Genomic DNA, 16,465 nt, shown 5'->3' on the forward strand with positions numbered 1-16,465 from the left:
TATTGTCCAGTTGGCTTTACTTCTTTGAAGTACAGGCTCATGCTCATTGACTATGTTCAAAGAGAAATCTGGAAACTAATCCTACAGTGCTGGAATTACTGCATTTTGTTTTAAGCACGAATGTGGAGAGAAATACTGAGAAGTTAATGAGGCAATATAACAAATATTTTAGCATTTTGACTGTTGGACCACAACACACTGGAATTCTAGACATTTACAAGAGAAAGAAAATGTGAATTGTTTTTAAGCAAACAAGAACTAAAGCAGATGTTATTATTTGATGGGTTTATATATGTATCACTAGCCAAAAGAAACAGTCATCTGACAAGAACAGCTTTAGGCAAAACACCATTTAGCCTAGTTATTTGGCAATATACTTTACAAGCAATAAATAAATCAACTTTATCATGAGTTCAAGTAGTAGATTTTATCATTCCTTTTTACACTTAAGCTATTTAAGAAACTGATCTGAATTTAAATCATCTAGGTAAACAGAACCCTTGTATCATAGTTTGTGGAAATACAAAAGCAAAGCGGTCAAAACACAATCAACTGTGGTTAAAGTACTTCAAAACTATGAATGAACCCTTCTCCATTTTCATTTTTAACTAGTACTGAAACTACACACATTGTTGCTTATTAGTCTTACACTCAGGGCATGCAAGTAACAAAACAACCACCTCCAACTCCTCCCTTGAAAGAGGTCTAGACTCAGCAAAAGAGAGTGGAGGGTACAAGAAAGTAAGAGTCTGAACCAGATCAACAGTCGGTTTTTTTCTTTGTTTTTTGGCTTTGTTGTGTCTTTTTGACGTTGGTTAGACAAGGCTATGGAGGAAGTGAACAATTTTCACAGGATACACTTTTAAATAGATTAATTTGTGGTAGCATCACAGAAACATTAGTTGGAAGGCACCTCTACAGTTCACCTGTGTCAACCTCCTGCTCAAAGACAGATTACAGCCACCACCAGATCAGGTCAGCTGTGGCTTTGTCCAGCTGGGTCTTATAAACCTCCATGGCTGAAGGTCCCACAGCTTCCAGTACGTACCAATATATGAGACTATCACATCCCAGAGACAGGGCAGGCTTCTGGCATTCAAATAATTTTTTACTTTACCTTTGTGTTTGTCATATCCACAATGTACTGGTCTCCTTTTATGCATTCCATTACTGGGAAGCCATCTCTGTCAAGAACTTTTGCCTGAGAGTTACCAGAGACAACGAGAATGACATCTCCTGTGCTGCTATACTGCAAAGATTTGATTTGGTGACTAAAAAAGAAACAAAACATTTCAATTAACATTCCTGTAAACACTAAAACAAAACCGCCAATGGTGAGAAAATATATTGCAGAAATAGACCCATGTACACTCCTATACCAAAAAGGTGGGGGCAAAAAATCTTATATTAATGGATTAAAGCTTTTTATTCCTCTGTCTGTGCACATGGGTCATGTTTCTTTCAACCACACAGCTCATCAAACACGAGAATATAATTTCTGGCAAATATATTTAACTTTAAGAATGCTATTACAACTCCAATCGAAAAATAGCATGTGTCAGATTTAACTATTCAGGGCTGAAAATTCTTTTTCATCTTCTCAAAAGTAAAACATGGAATCACAGTCATTTATAAACTACTATAAAGGGATGTTGTAGTCATACATTACACTCCATTGTAAATCGTACACCAGGAAATTAGTGATAGCCCAACGTTTTTGAAACTTTTTCTATGTTCAGGGGTTCAGTTTCATCAAACTCTAAGATAAATATACCATCACCACATGAAACATGACAGTAGGTAACAATCTGCCTAGTCTACGATGTCTTAGATGACAGTGTACTCATGTTCATCTTCCATTGATTGAGAAAACATGGGACAGAAATCATAGAATAATAATGACATGACAAAATTAAACTGAAAGTAGAAAGCTGACTGATGAACAAGAAGCCCATTTCCAGCTTCATCATCTTCTCTCAGCATTCTACTGTATGAACAAAGTTCACAGCTCTTGCTGTATCTGAAGCAGATATCCCTTTCATCCCCTATACTCCATTACAAGGATAGAAAAGAATGCAAAGTAGTCTATTCACTTCGCACCTGCCAGAATTTATATCCTGGCACATTAACAGAACATGCACCAGAACATTACTTTATATTAATGCTTCAGCTCTGCAGCTAGAATAATCTCAAGTGCAAGATTGGAATGCATTTGCCATCTAGATTTGGATTCCCATGGCATCCAAAGTGTCCTCAAAGAAATATCTCCCTTTTGGTTAAGAACATTACTAGCTGCATTCAAATCCTAGTAACTTTCAAGGAACTGTTTTTTAACACTATTTCCCACCAGTAAAGTTAACACTCAGATGATCAACAAAACCAACTGTGCAACTTGTAACTTTATAATTTAACATTTCAGATCTTATACAGTAATTATTTCATGACTGACTCAGCAGTAGCTATCATCTGTTAAATCTTTCCTCAAACCATGAGGTACTACACAAAACACTTAAAACACTGCCATACTTATTTTAAAAGTTCTGCACTGATCATAGTAATGTAAACTAAGTATAAGTTTCTTTTTCAAAAAATGTTTGGCAAAACTGATTACATTATAATTCAAAAGCCAAAAATTGCTTCAAGCACCCTATTATGTAATACCAACTGACAGCCAAATTGGATAGAGTATTGTAAACTCTGATTTTTAATAGAAAGGAGACACTCAAATCTGGGAATTTCCAAAATAGATTACAGGCAATGTCTGAAAAAGTACTCTGATCCTCAAGAGCAAAAATGAATACTTTCTCAGAAGAGGGGAAAGATAGCCAGCTACATTAAGTTCAGAGAAAGCACTGAAAGAAACTGAAAAGAAACCCACACAGGAGAAACAATACTTAAAGTCTAGAATATTCTCTGCAGATGGCTGATAAATCTAGATTAAGGAATCCATCAGATTCAGCTTTTGCAGAACAAACTTATCTTAGGAATTAAAAATTTTCCTCAGTTCTACTTCCAAGCACTCTTGCCTAATCACAAACATTCATGAGCCCCACCTGAGTACTGCATGCAGAATTAAGTACTTATCAGGTACTATCAATACTTATATTTCTCATACTGTAATGACAAAATTGGCTAAAAGCACAAAGCACCTGTCCAAAGCACAGGTTCATGTTCTGCACTTATCACTGTTGAAATCTAAGAAAAAGTAAGAACTAAAAATAAACATTCAAAAAGTAGACTGAAAGATTATTTTCACTTGATGCATGTCTCATGTAAGAAGGGAATCTGATGGCTAAACATGACCAAACAGCTCAGAAGTAATATCTGATTTCTGAAAGAATCCACAATATGTAAAGACCCATAGACTCTTCTGAAAAAACTGTTTTCAGACACTGAAATACTGAAAATAAAACTGCAGACATTAATGCCATTACCATGGTACTCTTCATAATTTGAACAATATTGTCTCATTGCCTCTTAGTAGCTCTGTAGCAGCAAGTCTGAACAAACTTCGCCTTCATCTTAGATTTAAGGTTTCTTCTAACAAGGAAAAGCAACTGATTTTACAGCACCCAGTACAATGGAACACAACCAGTAATTTACCAAATCACTCATGTGAAATAATTAGTTTGAGAGACAAGATTTCCATAACTTTTAGCTAAAGGAAAAAAAACAACCACCTTTGTGACTGCGCAATACGACTTTTAAAATTACGCCCAAAAATTGCATCTATAAGCAGAGTATTTGCAAAGTCCCAGCAGTTACCATTTTTCAGATGTTTACTGGAGCATGACCAAGAGTGAGGCTCTGCAGAGGCAGTTCTCTAGGAAAATATTTTTCATTCTTATTAATGTTATAGCAAAAGTTTTCAGAAACTTATAAAAACAGTTCTTTTTAATAGCATTAATCCCCGTCATTTTGATTTAAAGCTGCCAAATGTCCATAGCACTTTCTGTAAGGAACTGCAGAACAGAGCTACATGCATGGATAGAATCAGGACACACAAATACTTTCTCTACACATCTAACAGCTTTGTCTTACACTTGCTTTTGCCTTTAACATGGAAGAGTGGTTGGAGGTATTATTTTTTTGTCAGGTTCTTTTTTTTTTAACTTTACATCCCAAATCCAGAAAGAAATTAACAGAGTAACCCAATATTATTTACAAAATGGAGCCTTGACAATATAGAATAGATCTCAGGCTCTTTCATTGTTAAAATGAAATGAAATTTATGGCTCCAGATCCAGATTTCTGCTAATATATAAAGTTTCCATAGCAGAACTCCTCAGGATTCTTTCAAATTCAAGTTTGTGAATGCTAATACTCCTTGCAATAAACTTTGTGGTGAAAAAAAGTAATATAAGAATATATATACATATACCTGGATGCAAGTTATATAATATTCCACATAGTGTTTACCAGCATGCCTCAATGTTAGTGTCAAAGAACTTCTTCCTGAATTTGAATCTTTTCATCAGACAGAGATATAGTTCTAGTTTTATGTTTACAAAAAGATAAAGAAGTGGTATTTAAAAAATAGATTTTTTTTTAAACCCAAAATTAGTACAAGACTTGCAACATACCAGTCACTTCTATTTTTAATATTATTTCCCATCTATGTTTTACGTACTGTATTTATACATCCACATACTCAAACCACAAGAATTTCACAAAGAACACATATAAAAATACTTGTGAATTCTTGTGACACACTAAATGAACGGTAGGAGGGATAACAAACATTTTAAGCTCATGCTTTACCATAAGTTTTTGCCAAAAGGAGATTCCTGATTTATCTGCAAGCTATACTTAGGATGGGACACTAATGTACAGTGTGCTTGTGGGTTTTATACTATATTTATGTCATACCACTGTTACCAAGTACAACTAAATTGGAATTAAGTTTTCTGCTCAATTTGAAAATGCTTCATTAAAATCATCTCCTACTGTTGAAGTAAAGACTGTCACCTCTTCCTTGCTGCCCAGTTATGGCAGAGGGAAAGAAAATACCGTTTATATCCTGATAACAATCACGTAAAGGAAACTCATGGCAGAAAAGTCTGAATGTGACTTCACATATAGAGACTTTTATTTTACTTATTTATTTATTCATTCATTTATTTATTTATCTCAAAGTAGCATGTTTACTTAACATGTTTTCAAAGTAAATGTGCCATTTGTTGTTTTATTACAAAAAGTCAAGTCTGTCAAAGAGATTATAATTGCGTAATACATCAAAGCACACTTTTTCCTGATCTTGCACACTTCAGAACCACAGTAGAATTCCTTTCTATTTTGCTCCTCTTCAGGTTAACTTTTTCTCATCTTTCATTATCTAGACTCTTGGCATATCTATAGTCAGTTATACATGTTCTATCTGTCCAAACTGACCAAAATTCAGCTGCAGCTTTTAAAAGCTTTTTTAATAATGATTAAAAATAGACACTCAAAGTACTACTTACTCTGTACATAAAAAATTTCAATCCCTTTTTTAAGCATACCAAAGTATTTTATAAAGTGCTAGATTACTTAGACATCAGAAAGTATCTTGCTAAAAAAACGTGGTTTATTTTATGAATATATTTATCTGAAACTTCACTGAGCAATACCGTTGAAAGAATTCTGCATTCCAGTTCTCTAGAATAAGTAAATGAACTCTTTTCCCTTACTTTTTAAATTACAAGTGAACAGTATGGAGAATATGGAAATTACTCTCTTTCTGCATTTTCTTTTTGTAAATGTAAATAAATATATAGCTTTTTTTCTTTAAAAAACCCAGTATTTCATATTATGTAGCTATTCAATGATCGACGCAATGCAAAGGACCAGTGCATCCTGAAATAGAGGGCTTTGTGACAATTAGATAAAACATCCTCCCCCTCAGAAATCCTGGCAGCAACTATAGAGGCTCTCCACAAAGGGGTCAATTGCTTTAACTTTCTTCTCTTCTTAATTAATTTTATATAAGCAGACTACTATAGAAAGTGTATTCTATTAATTTCAGTTACAACTATGAAAGTAAACTTATCTCTTTGTGAGGGTAATTTTCTGATGTGCTGTTAACAAATTCATCTGCAAATTCAACTGTAGCTTTCTAAAATGGGAAAATATGCAAGTCATTGAAAAAAGCATGAAAAGACATAGACAAGTTCTTAGGTTCACATTCCATTTACTACAAAAATACAATGGTACGTACAAGAGCCTTATAAGTAAGCTATCTTACAAGGCTTTTGTGCATTCTACCAGGAGCTTAACATAGGTACATTCTTCAGTGTAAAAGACAGTCTTCATGCTTACCATTCACAAGGCTGGAGTGAACGAAAAGCTTGGAGAGAGGCATCCATTCCAGCAAAATCCCAAAATTTTACGTCATAGTCATATCCACCAGTTATCAAACGAGCACCTGAAGGATCCAACCCCAAAGCAGAAACCTGTACAGAAAAAAAAAATATAATCACTCAAGCTCTTTATTTTTTCTATGATTTTTTTTTTTTTTACAATTCTTCAGGTGTCATCAAAAAAAAAAAACCAAAACCCTCAGGTACAAAGATTACAGTAATTTACACATAAGGATGTTTACCTATATGTATTTATCTTCTTTACACATATATGTAAAAAGTACTGACAGTCATTATGATTTAATGCAGACACGCTCAAGTACCACCAGAAAAATCTTGTCTCAAAGACATATCAGTCTACTACTGTACTGGTTTTTTTTCCAAGTTTTAGTATATACACTGTGTTATGGAGACTTTTAAAACTTAACGTAAACTGTTGAATAGTTCCCACAGAAGACATTTTAAAACATGGAATTTACCACGAGATATTCCCTTTTTCATGCCCAGTTGAAAAAGTAACCTAGGGAAAACAATTGTCCCAATAAAAACAGCATGTAAGAATGGAATATATTCTCAAAGATGGACAATTTGCTTTGCTAAACTTTAGATTTCCTTAAATGAAATAGTATGGGCTTGTTCTGAGTCTTCTTTTTCCAGTTTCATGTAGAAAAGGTTCACTTAGTTATTCCTTATTTTATAAAACAGTCACTGCTAGTCATCTTCCCCTGACAAGGTCCATGCTGGTCCCTTTTCAAACATCACCTCCTAAGGGCACAGGAGCAGCAATTCCCAAATGTTGGAAGTCAAGCAGGCAAGGCAGAAGGCCAGCTTGGCTGAACAGCAATCTTCTCTTGGATATAAGTCAAAGAGGTAGGTGTATGCCCAGTGGAAGCAAGGTCAAGTGACATGGGAAGAATGCAGAGATGCTGCTTGTTAGTGTAGAGAGAAAAGTCGTGCAGCAGAAGCTCAGTTGGAATTGGAGATGCCAGAAACATGGGGGACAATAAAAAGAGTTTTTTCAAACACATTAATGGCAAAAGGAAGTGGAGTGCCCCAAGCTGGAGGACCACGACTGCAAGAATGATCAACTCCCAGTTGACCTTGAAATTGTGCAGGATCTGCTGCTTCAGCTGCAATCCTAAAAATCTATGGGGTCTGATGGGATTCTCCCCAGAATCCTTACAGAGCTGTCTGATGTCATCACAAAACCCCTCACAATGATTTTTGAACAGTCTTGGGAATTCGGAGAGGTTCCAGCTGACTGGAAGTTGGTGAACATTGTCCTGATTTTCAAGAAGGGCAAGAAGGACCCCAGAAATACAGGGTAAAATCATGGAAAATATTATTCTGGGAGGTATTGAAAAACACCTGATGGATCATACAGTCATTGGTCACAGCCAGCACAGTCTCATGAGAAGAAAGTCCTGCTTTTCAAATCTGACTTCCCTTTAAGACAAGGTAACCCACCCAGCTGATCAAGGGAAGCCAGTTGATGTAATGTTTTTGGATTTCAGTAAAGCTTTTGATACTGTTTCTCACAGGATCCTTCCGGACAAACTGTCCAGCCCACAACTGGATAAACACATCACGTGGTGAGTGAGCAATTGTCTTACAGGTCAAGCACAGAGGGTAATAGTGAATGGAGTAACACCAGACTGGTGACCTGTCACTAGCAGGGTTTCGCAGGGCTCCATCCTTGGCCCAGTTCTCCTCAGTATCTTCATTAATGACTTGTATTCAGGACTTGAATACTAAGTATGTTTGTAGATGACACAAAATTGGAAGGAGCTGCTGACTCTCTCCAGGGCAAAAAGGAATTACAGAGACACCTCAACAAATGGCAATGGGCAGTCACCAACTGTATGACCTTTAACAAAGGCAAGTGCTGGATTCTGCTGGGACAGGGCAAACCTGGTTGTGTGTATAGACCAGGGAATGAGAGGCTGGAAAGCAGCACTGTGGAAAGAGACCTGGGAGTGGGGTCGTGGTCAATGGCAAGCTGAACGTGAGTCAGCAGTGCCCTGGCAGCCAGAAGGGCCAACCATGTCCTGGGAGGCATCAAACCCATCATCACCACCTGGTTGAGGGTGGGGATTGTCCCACTCATCTCTGCACTGGAGCAGCCTCACCTCGAGTTCTGTGGTGCAGTTTGGGGCACCACAACATAACAAATACACTATGCTATTAGAGAGTGTCCAAAGAGGGCAACAAGGATGGTGGAGGGTCTGGAGAGGAAGCCGTATGAGGAGGGGCTGAGGTCACCTGTTCAGCCTGGGTAGAGGAGGCTGAGGGGAGACTCCTCAGCTTCCTCATGAGGGAAAGTGAAGGGGCAGACACCGATCTCTTCTCTGTGGTGACCAGTGACAGGACCTGAGGGAATGGCCTGAAGTTGCGTCAGGGGAGATTTACGTTGGATATTAGAAAAATGTTCTTCACCCAGAGGGTGGTTGGGCACTGGAAGAGGTTTCCCAATGGTCACAGCACCAAGCCTGACAGAGTCCAAGAAATGTTTGGGTGATACTCTCAGGCACATGGTGTGATTCTTGGAGAGTCTTGGATAGTCCTGTGCAGGGCCAGGAGCTGGACTCGATGATCCTTGTGGGTCCCTTCCAACTCAGAATATTCTGTGATTCTGTAACACAGGTACCTCAGAGTATTTCAAACATACAATGCTCTCGTACAGCCAACAGTTTGAAAATAGTACTTTCAAGGAAACCAAGATGTGGCAGAAATGATGCTCCCATGCACGAGACATTTGACTCCCCCTTAACCTAAATGTCCTGCATTCTAATTTAGAGGCGTTCACTGGCAGAAATCTTATCTTTTACATAAAGTCTAAAACCTCATTATTCTAAAGAATGCAAATGATGATCAAATGCCTTAATGCAGTGTCCCCAAAAATACATACAAGAGTGAATAGGTTCAACATTTTTCTTTTTACTTCCGTAAATGAAATGTTCAAATGTGATGCTTTGTGCTATCCCTAAGAACACATTAAACTCCACATAGTGACTATGTCACCATCACATAATTGATTTTCAAATGAAACGGATGTAACCTCTTATGTGTTTCTGAAAAAAAATATTCGCCCCTTTTACAACTTCAATGGAAACTTTGAACCCTAGTAATTTCATTCATGATTTCTGACATGCAGGAAAACTGGGCATCTCCAGATTAATCACAACACTCAAGTGTTCCATTCTACAATAACTACTACATGAGGGAGCAGCTGTGATATGAGATGTTACAGAAAGCAAAATGCTCAGAATACTTCTGATTATATATTCTTTCTCATACCCACCTATATATAAAATGTGCCAGGAGAAAAGAAAAATACATATATCTCTGAAGTTTCACTGGGAATAGTAACTCCTATTATTCTGTACAAGCAAGACAACCGGGAAATTAATCAGGTTTCTGGAAAGGCTCTCCAGCTTGGGAAATCTTTTCTGAGACTTCTCAGCTGCACAGGAATAGAGTCATCATCAAATCCACATTCACTAGATTGAAGAGGTACAGATGGTATACATAAGTTTAGCTGAAATACAGTACACTGTATGAACATAATGAGATAACTGTATTTAAAAACATCAAGGTGAAACACCGAAATCAAGATACAAAGTTGCTCCCATCCTTATGAGTGTCTAGGCTCACAAGTAATTAGTTTCACTATTCTAAAACAAACAAAAAACCCCCAAAAGATAACCCTTCCACAGAAGAGTGCTTTTTTTCAAGGATATGTTTCATCTACTGCATCCAGTCTAATCCAACTGTTCTATATATACCCCCACATGACAATTCATCTCTGTTGTAGGTGATGACAGCTCCATTCTCCTGCAGTCAAAAAACCTCAGAAATCTTCCAAAAAAGAAACTTCCACTTTACAAAGCTTTTCAGTTAGAAATAACATGAGCTTATTCTTTAAGAAGCTATGAAAAGATTTACTGGTTTAATATAGCGAAATATAATTCAAAACATTTTACCTAACGAAGTTTGTTAGGAAATGTATTCAAGAAACATACTGCAGAAGCAGTTACTGTCACGTGTAAAATGAAAAACCTGTTTGCACTAGTACACCACTCTGCAGACCGTAGTATTCATAGAAATTAGTATGCAACGAAGTTGCATGCACTGTATGTAGAAAAATCCACTCTGTTTAGTGCAATACAACGCATCTTTTACAGGTCTCAAAAGTGAACACTTTTCTATTTTCATTTATAACACACTTGTTACTTCTCTTCTCTTTTCCCTCTACTTCTGTATGCCTAGCTCTACGATAAAGCAAATGGGTAAGCCTTATCACCTCTCCGCACTCCAAGACAGACCACAAAGTTTGATGCCAGGTTACTGATTAGACTCTTCTAAAAAACTTATATTTCTGAAAGCATATTTAAAAAAATCATCTTTAAACTCCTAGAAAATTCCTTTTAAATGTCTGACAAGTATTAAGAAATCAATTGTTAAAAATCCAAAATATAAACTAATAAATTGTTGTTTTATTTTTATTTATGTTACTTCAATAATTTTATTATTTTAAATATTTATTAATATTTTTGAATGGAAAACTAGTGAGTCTGTGATCATATTAATTATATAAATTCAAATAAAGAAAACATACACATATGCATTTCTTAAGACTGTTTAAAACATCACAAAAAAGCATTTTCCTCAAATAATTGCTTTGTTTTTCTTTCCTTTCTGTTTCTTCTCCTCCCCCCAAAAAAATTCTCATGAACAACATGAGTAAGATTTCTACTAACTAGCTGACAATGCTTTCACATGAATGTAATAACAATAAAAGAGATTCTAGTATTATTTTCTCATTAAAGCCTTCGTCATGGACCAAGAGAGTAGCAGCAGCATCTTTTTTAATGACGAATGAAGAATACAGTGAAAGGACTGGGGAACAGATTGGGAGCTATTCACGGCCAATGAAAAAATTCCATTCTATAAAAACAGATATTCTATCAATCAGCACATAAAAGCAGTTGAATCTGTGTTAGAAGATGAGATTACTCAGAGATAAAACATATAGAGCAAAGAAATTATAGTTCCTAGTTGGAACCTATAGTGGTTCTTTAAAAGACAATGAAGGAGAAATATTGGCCATAATACTGGAGAAATATTGCAGATAATATTGGAGAAAAGATGCAGTCAAAGACAAGGAAGAACAAGGTTTCAAGAAACTGAGAGTGGTGGATAAAAGGCACTGAAAGATTCAAGAAGAATGAAGTACTCAGTTGCAAAGTCTTAGAAACTTTGACAATAACATTCTCTTTTAAATCCATGACCAATGGAAGGTCCAGATTAGACCCAGGTCAATATTAGGAAGGTCTAGCCTACAAGAGAAACTATAACAATTACAGAAAGCATAATCATGAATATGAGACTACAGTTGAGTCAAATGGAGCTATATTTGGGTTATTATAAGAAACTGAAGAGGCGGTCCTAAAACACACTCTTCAACTGCACTAAGAAAAAACACAGATTAAAATAATGAATTAAGGAAAAAATTTGGGTTTTGAACTTCATCTGATAATCAGTATTTGTTAACTTATTTCATAGACTGATAGTTCTAGAAAAGCATGGAGTGTTGAAAATGTGTTATCACTTACTGTCTTTGTTCCATGTTGGAGTGTAATTTCATGAGAATCTGGAATTTTCTTGACAGGGTTCTGGAAAAGAAGAAAATTCACCTCTGTGAAAATAGTGCTATCACCAAAAAAACCCACTAATGTGATAAACATGCAAAAGTAAGAAAGCTTTCCCTCACACCAGCCATAACATGAGGAGGAAAAAGTCATAAACAAGACACTGATTTCATATTTTTATTTGCATGGATATACCCCTAAAAATACAAGGAATAATATTTAAAAAAATTATACCATCATAAGACAAAAGCATGATTATTTTTTTTCCTCTTTAGAAAACATTAATTCACAAAGAAAGAAATGCACTGAAAGTAGTCAACTACTTTTGAGCAAGTTTCTACAAAGGTCATGTGAAACATTACTCTCAAAATGCTTATTTATCTGGTACCACTCAAGTTTCCTAAAACAGACACAATCTATCCTCTTGATATCTTTGTTATAATTTTCTGTTGCTAAGATCTGATTTTCAAATACCTTTTAAGCACACTTTATATGATAGATTATATCTCTTCCCTTACCTATCTCTGCAAATCTCCTTGCTATTTTAATGCTTCACAGGAAGACTCTCTATGGCATCAGGCTGATTTCCTTTATGCTTGTTTTATCTTCCTTATCAGTTCTATCAGCTTTATTTCTCTGATAAAACTGAAACTTTCATTCTCTTTGGTTTAGCCGCACCTACCCTTGCTCTAAACTTTACTTCTTCCCACTAACAGCTCTGATTCCCAAAACCACTGAATAATTTCTTTCTCTTTTCAACATAGATATAGAGATATGAGTCAGCTAAGACTCACACCCTCTGTTTTCATATGTGCACAACCCCAATAGTTACAGGTGTTTGAAGGGTACCTAGAATATTGGCATGGAAATCATATATGCACCTAAAAGGTACGTACTGTATCTGTCTGGGGTGGAGTTAACCCCTCACAGTGCTGTGCTGTGTGTTGGGAGCCAGAAAGGTGCTGGTAACACACCAGTGTGTTGGGCACTGCTGGGCAGCCTCGCACAGCATCAAGGCCATGCCTGCAACACCCCCACTCAAGAGCCAGTACACTGGGGGTGGGCAAGATCTGGAGAGAGGACACAGCCAGGGCAGCTGAGCCAAGCTAACCAAAGAGACATTCCGTACCAGGGTGTCTGCTCAGCAGTGAAAGCTCAGGGGTGTGGTCGGGTGTGTGCATGCACTCATTACTACATTTGTCTTCCAGAGCAACCACTTTGCACACTGAAACCCCGCTGGGAAGAGGCATGACGTTGCCTGCTGACGGGAAGTAGAAAATAAATTTTTGTTTTTCTGTGTTTCCGCATGCAGCCTTTGCTTTTACTTCATTAAACTGCCTTTATCTTGATCCATGAGATTTTTTCCATCTTACTCTCTTTTCCCAGCCCGCTCATACTGAGAAGGTAAGGGATAAAGCAGTACAGTGGGCACCTCGCATCCAGCCAAGGTCAGCCCACCTCAAGATAACAGTAAAGGTTTACAAATAGCTACACATGACATCCTGAAAGGTATAACCCATGTGGCATTAAGTGACACTTCCATAAGCCACTGTAACACAAAATTCCCAAGTGAAGTTGTGAGAATGAAAACTGAGTTTATTGTTCAAGTGACCCTATAAAGCACATGGACAAAGGTTTTCAGTGCTTCATCATTCCCTGAACTATTAACTGGTATTGCTAGTCTTGGGATGAAAAAAAATGCTCAAGAGCCACTGCCGCCTATACTTGCCATCTAAGCACATTCCACAAAAGTAGAAGTGTGAAAAGGAAACAAACAGCTTCCAAGATTCATTCTGCCCTCACCCACAACAAAAGAGGTACTATTTCCGTGAATCAAAGGCTTTCACAGAAACTATCTGTTGCTGGACGGAGAAACGGCATTTTGATCATTCTTAATCAGCGCAAAGTTGTTTTTGCTGCATGGGAATATTATAAAGCTTTTCATTTCATACAGTTTACCACAAAGGTAGGTATTGTATGCCTGTATTGTGTCAGCACTGAATTTAATTTTCAGAGGGTATCTTAGCCACTTCAAGAGTTCTTTCAAGAATTCAAAGAAAAAAAGATTAATTTATTAATAAACAAAATGAGCTAGAACAAACTTACTTTAACTGCTAGCTCCTTCCCTTTTGCATGAGAAGAGTGAACCACTCACATAAAAACATTTTTGCTTTACAGCACACTTATGTTGAACACTATTGTGGCTACTTATCTTTACAGGAGAAGAACAGATAGGAATACATTCTGCCACCTGATAAATCAAATAGCCTGAGCCTGAAAGTCAGACATTTGGCGACTGCTAGTGGTGCTAAGCTCTGCAGTGTCCAAGGGATGCTGACAGTTAAAGTAACTGTTTAGACTATTCAAAACAAAAAATTAAGATAACATCCAGGAACATATCTTGGCATAACATCTTCAAATTAGCCAAACATTTACAAAAAAACCAAGGTGGTTTATTCTATTTTAGTTAACTACGAACTTCCTTAAATAACTCAGAATGATATAAGGATCTCTAACCTGCTACAACACGATGCACACAAGATAATCAGATACAACTATCACTTCTCCAGTTATTATATTCCCAAGGATAAAGAATGCCTAAAATCCTTTTTTTTCCCACACACAAAAAAGAAAATATAGTTAATATATTCATGCTGATTTGAACATCCATGTAGTATGTATACTGAAATACTCCTGTAATTCTGAAGAAAATTAATAGCTAGAGTTTGTCCAAAGTGTACCTGCCCTTCCAGGACTTGTTGCTTGGACTTCAGATGTTAAGTTTACACAAACTGATTCTATTATTTCACTACCCTTGTTCTGCAAAATTTGTACTGTAATTAACACCAGAGGAAACAAAATCTTTACAGGATTTTTGTGGGAACTTTTTTGTTGTTGTTGTTTTTATTTTAAACCATATCACGAAAAGGTAAAGTTTTAATATTTTAAATTTCTCTTTCAGCAGAAACAAAGGAAACTGTCATGGTGTTGGCAAACCTCCCAATACTTTTACAAAAATTCTCAATTCCCTGGTTTACATAAGATTAATACATATTAAATCTGTGAAATAGTGTATTCTAGGAGCTCACAGTTTTTCTCAAAAATGAAAAGTCTCACCTTTAGAACAATTTCCGCAAAGGGACACTGCAACTCAGCATCACATCTGCAGTATGCAGATGCATTTTATTCAGGGAATCCCAGACAACTGTTAAAACTGCTATGCCTGACAACACACTTCTATTTACTGCACCACTGTCAGTAAATATTGTGGATTTTTTTTTTCACTTGCTCCGTTGGGAGCTTCCTTATCCTCAGGCAATAGTCAGAAAATACGCCACTAGACACCAGGGGCTGAAACTAGGTCAGTTTCTCCAATATCTCTTGAGAAAACTCAAAGACAAAACCAAAAAAATCAAATAAACCAAAATGATTCACTTTTCATGGCCCCACAAGAGAAAGGCAGAATGATGCATTTAAGCCTAAAAAGGGCTCTACTGCTCTTTTTGCAGAGGTCTGTATATCACCACATGGAAATTATACTGTATAGAGAAACTTGCAAGCTACAGGTAATCTTCCACACAGTGGGTCCTTAAATAGGAAGTCTTCTGGGTATCCACAAGACTAAATTTACAGAGAAAACACTTTTTTTTCTTTGTGTTTGCAATTGTCTTAAGATTCCATATAAAGGATCCTGCCTTCTCTGAGGATTTCAAGGCCCTGGAAGAAAATATGACTTTCAATATCTTTGTTCTCAGTTCTCTCTCAAAACACTGGTTTCCTGGAAACTTGAAAAGACTTCTCCTTTGTAACAGTAAAGCTATGGTACAACATGGAGAAAAAAATGCAAAACTACAACTGCTTAAAATAAAAGGCGAGCACTTCCACCTCTCCTGTGAAGAAAGGCTGAGAGCATTGGGGTTGTTCAGTCTGGAGAAGAGAAGGCTACATGGAAGCATTATAGCACCTTCCAGTACAAAAAAGTTGGAGGGACTTTTCACAAGGACATGTGAAGGACAAGGGGGAATGGGTTTAAACTGAAAGGGGGCAGGTTTAGGTTAGATATTAGGAAGAAATTCTTTACTATGAGATTGAGGAGGCACAGGTTGCTCAGAGAAGTTGTGGATGCCTCATCCCTGGAAGTGTTCAAGGCCAGGTTGGACGGGGCTTTGAGCAACCTGGTCTAGTGGAATGTGTCCCTGCCCAAAGGCAGCAGGGTTGAACTAGATGACCACTAAGGTCCCTTCCAACCCAAACCAGTCAATGATTCTATGATTCTACTATACTAAAAAAACCCTTCTGCTGCAAGTTGTAAACACTCACAGCCTACTGTTTTGGGTGTCTGTTTTGGTATATTCCACGGGGAAGATGCTGTCTGTTCATGGGCAGGAGCAATGAGGAGGAGGCAAGAGCTACACTTTACAGAGACTTCTCCATTTCTGGTGAAACAACAAATTTCACAGAGGCAGTCTGACACTG

General features: G+C 36.9%; 1 protein-coding gene across 1 annotated transcript in view; it reads right to left on the minus strand.

The window, feature by feature from the left end:
- The window catches only part of WDR70 (WD repeat domain 70), a 129,899-nt gene that overhangs the window by 85,936 nt on the left and 27,498 nt on the right, over nucleotides 1-16,465 (minus strand). The window contains exons 6-8 of the mRNA XM_027634628.1: nucleotides 11,954-12,013; nucleotides 6,298-6,431; nucleotides 1,118-1,271 (exon numbers count right to left, since the gene is read on the minus strand). Of these exons, the coding sequence (XP_027490429.1) occupies nucleotides 1,118-1,271; nucleotides 6,298-6,431; nucleotides 11,954-12,013 (348 nt within the window). The remainder of the gene's footprint in view (nucleotides 1-1,117; nucleotides 1,272-6,297; nucleotides 6,432-11,953; nucleotides 12,014-16,465) is intronic.

Source organism: Corapipo altera, unplaced genomic scaffold (genome assembly GCF_003945725.1).
Source record: "Corapipo altera isolate COAL_440 unplaced genomic scaffold, ASM394572v1 61411, whole genome shotgun sequence".
Taxonomy (NCBI): Eukaryota; Metazoa; Chordata; class Aves; order Passeriformes; family Pipridae; genus Corapipo; species Corapipo altera.